This window comes from Trichoderma citrinoviride (assembly GCF_003025115.1).
Source record: "Trichoderma citrinoviride strain TUCIM 6016 unplaced genomic scaffold BBK36scaffold_6, whole genome shotgun sequence".
NCBI lineage: Eukaryota > Fungi > Ascomycota > Sordariomycetes > Hypocreales > Hypocreaceae > Trichoderma > Trichoderma citrinoviride.
The window spans coordinates 1031983-1035270 of NW_020194714.1; the positions used below are offsets into that span (position 1 = coordinate 1031983).

At 51.6% G+C, this 3288-nt stretch overlaps 2 protein-coding genes across 2 annotated transcripts; one reads left to right on the forward strand and one right to left on the reverse strand.

Moving 5' to 3' along the window:
• Positions 1 to 236: 236 nt before the first annotated feature.
• On the reverse strand, positions 237 to 1362 carry BBK36DRAFT_1199032 (hypothetical protein; the record flags this gene model as incomplete). Its single annotated transcript, XM_024897069.1, has 3 exons — positions 237 to 646; positions 705 to 1152; positions 1207 to 1362. 3 exons carry the CDS (start codon positions 1360 to 1362, stop codon positions 237 to 239), a joined length of 1014 nt encoding a protein of 337 aa, XP_024750283.1.
• A 564-nt stretch (positions 1363 to 1926) lies between these two features.
• On the forward strand, positions 1927 to 3071 carry BBK36DRAFT_19569 (hypothetical protein; the record flags this gene model as incomplete). Its single annotated transcript, XM_024897881.1, has 2 exons — positions 1927 to 2715; positions 2787 to 3071. The coding sequence occupies 2 exons, from the start codon at positions 1927 to 1929 to the stop codon at positions 3069 to 3071; spliced, it is 1074 nt and encodes a 357-aa protein (XP_024750284.1).
• Between the last annotated feature and the right edge of the window lie 217 nt (positions 3072 to 3288).

Sequence of the window (3288 nt, forward strand, 5' to 3'; positions counted from 1 at the left end):
AATACCATGTTCTTTCGTCAAAGGGGCAATAAGGCATTCATGCCATCGCCATATACCCCAGTCAACCTTGTGGCGGCGTCTGTTTCATATCACAGTGAAGCTTACCATGCTTGTAAAGAGTGATAGATAAAAGCAATTGTTGGTAAACTGCTTATCAAATATACCCTATCTTCGCTAATTTCTACATCTGCCGTGTATGAACCAACTACCTACCTTGCGCCCCCTGATCGTCAAACCTAAACCCCCTTACCAACATCGCAAAAATGCGACAACTCCAGCCCCTGCACATTCTCGAGCTGTAGCCCACGAAGAACATGACTAACCTCCGCAGGAAGAAAGCACAGCGAGCCATGGAGCTGGCACGACCACAGCAAGCTCGCCACGTTGGGCCGCTCGAAGCGCCGCAGAGCCTCTTCCAGGGCCACGATGCTGTATCCTGAAAATTGCGCGTTTGGCACCGACTCGAGGCCGACGTCCCTCAGGCCGTCGACGAGCGCATCGGGGAGGATTGTGCAGCAGGACGGCGCGCTGTGGGCTGGGTAGATGGAAGAGCAGGTTGGCGAGGGCTTGCCGAGGCCTTTCTTGAGTTCGTTGAGGCTAAAGAAGAGTTTGTCGATGATGCGTCGTCTCTTTTTGTCAATGGCTTCTAGAATTCATGCATCAGTTCTCCTGTTAGTGACGAGTTGTGTTGATCGGGGACTTACTGATGATGCGCGCTGGTAGAGGCAGACCAAGAGAGTGCATAGGACCTCTGCTCTCGCGGACAACTATCCTAGTTAGCTCCTTGAAGTCGAACTCATCTGTAAAAACCCAAGATATGAAGAGCCTAAGCACAAGATTCCGGCTGTACGATGTCGGGAAGGGCTCATCTAGTTTCGAGATCCACTTATCAGCGTACGGCTTCAACGCTTCGGAGCACTCATAGTGGGCGACAATGACGGCAATCTTGGCAAGCATGTCAAGGCTGATCTGTTCGGGAACACCAGCAGTACGGCCATGGATGATGTTCATCACCAGCTCGAGAGCCTTTTCGTCCCAGCCCTCGGCGAGCAGGATGTACTTGTACGCGATGCTGGATCGGGTCTCTGGCAGGTTGCTGGGCGTAAGTTGTCTGCATTTCGGCGATGCGAGCGCGAGCTTGGACGACGAGAGCTGCATCCAGACTTCTCTGTGGTTAGCATGGTGTCTTTTCGCACGAGCTGTTACCTCGGATCCGTTGCGGCGCGCTTCCTCGGTCAGGTACTGTGGTAGGGCGTCGTCCCAGGGAGTGTCGGAGTCTCGTGCTGCAATTGGTTGATTGGCTTTTTGGAGGATGAGGATCGTGTCCCCGTCTCCGTCGATTTTGTACATGAAGGGCTCCATGGTGATGATGGAGGTAGCAAACAAGATGAGAGTGTTGGGTGAGCACGGGAGGTTGATCCAGGGGTTGGCTCTCAATTTTATGCTTCGAAAGGAGCTCTAGGCCAATGAACGCCATCTGTCATAGACTCAGGATGCTCAAAGGGAAAGAGAGGCCATGAGAAAGCCATTGGAAAGTGAACGTGAGCTTGTGTGAACGGTTAATACATAGACAAGCTCCAGTCAGAAGAGTCGTTCAGATGATATACTGGAAATAGCTGGCTACCTTGATGGCTTCAAGAGATCAGACAAAGACGACGGCATATGAGTTGAAGTCAGGCGGACGAGAGAGAGCGCTTCGAGCTCTCATATGTGTGTTCAGACAGCTTTGAGGACAAAGGGGAAGAGCCAGAAACAAGTGAACAGTCGCGAGACTCAAATGCTCGATATGGAAGGCACGCGAGTATAAATCGCATCTGTTCACCCGGATTGCATTCATAAGGGTCTTTCAGAGATCATTGTGTTCGACTTTAATCAACAACTTGCCAAAGGGACTCCAAGTGCGTTCAGTCCAGTTGAAGCTTGAAGATGGCATCTCAGAACAACTCCAACAACTCGGAGTTCGCCCTCCTTGACAGGAAGGGAGATGGCACTTGGACCGCCATCAAGAGAGCCAATCCTGACGAAAAGGACCTGTACATTGCTCTGCCTTGGGGCAATTTTGATGTACCTATACCGAACGACCCCTACAAGGATCAGCCCGAGGAGGGCGTTGTAACCAGGCCTGAAGTTCCGTCATGGGTCCATGTCAATAGCCTCGTCTTGAAAGACACAGACGTCGTTTATCGAATCTTCAATCACAAAAACATCGTCTCCATTGCCGGCAGCATCGAGGCTGATTCCCACGAGGCTGCAGCTTCGGCAAATACTGGCCCACTTGACTACCTGGTATGGGATCACTGCGCCCACTCCGATCTCACTGCTCGCATGAAAGCTCTACGCGAGTCTCCTGATGAGCCCATCAAAGAGTCGTTCTGCTGGCACGTGCTCACGTCGCTTCTCGAAGCCATCACGTACCTCCACGATGGAAAGCGTCTTGTTGAGGAGGGAGGACAGCGTCTATGGAAGGCGGAGAGTTCAACGTGGACCCCGATTCTGCATGGCAAGATTGAGCCGCACAACGTGTTGTTTCAGAAGACAGGGCAAGATGAGGCGCATGATCGGTGCAAGCTCGCCGATTTGCGATGGGCAGTCGCTCTGAATCATAAGATTTCCTACTATGAAGGTGAAAGGGATGAGTTGGACGAAGACGGAGGCAGTGCTGCTTCGCGGCTGGAGCGCCTTGAAGAGACTCTGTCGTTGGATGCATGTGTACCGGTATGTATCGTTGGCTCATGTATTTTTGATCTCTTATCTTTTTATGTTTGTGCTGACTTGATGGGACACAGAAATGGCAGAACCCCCATGGGCACAGCATTGATTCAGAACTCTACGCCCTCGGCCGCCTCATCCATTCTATGATGACGGACGATAGACACGAGACAAATACGGGGTATTGCATGCACGAGCTGGAAGGCAAGTATTCGGAGCAGTTGGCAGCTGTGGTCAAGTTTCTGCTCGACCGACGGCTCTATCTGACGCGATTTGCTGAGCAAAGGGTTGAGAGGGTGCTGCCCATGACCAAGGTGGTGATGGAGTATTACCGGGAGTGGAAGATGGTGAATGACGGTTGATGCTAACCGAAGAAAATGGTCGATTGGGAGGTGATTTGCAAGAGGAGATGATTCGTTACGCGTGTTGTTCGAGAGTGGGAGTGAGCTGTTGCAGATGAAGATGTGCGAGTGTGGTTATGTGTGGTGTGCGTGTTTGTGTACATGAGGCTGAGAGCACGAGAATGATGTAAGAACTGAGAGTTGAGACAGAGAATTGACAGAGCTTGAGTTGTGTATA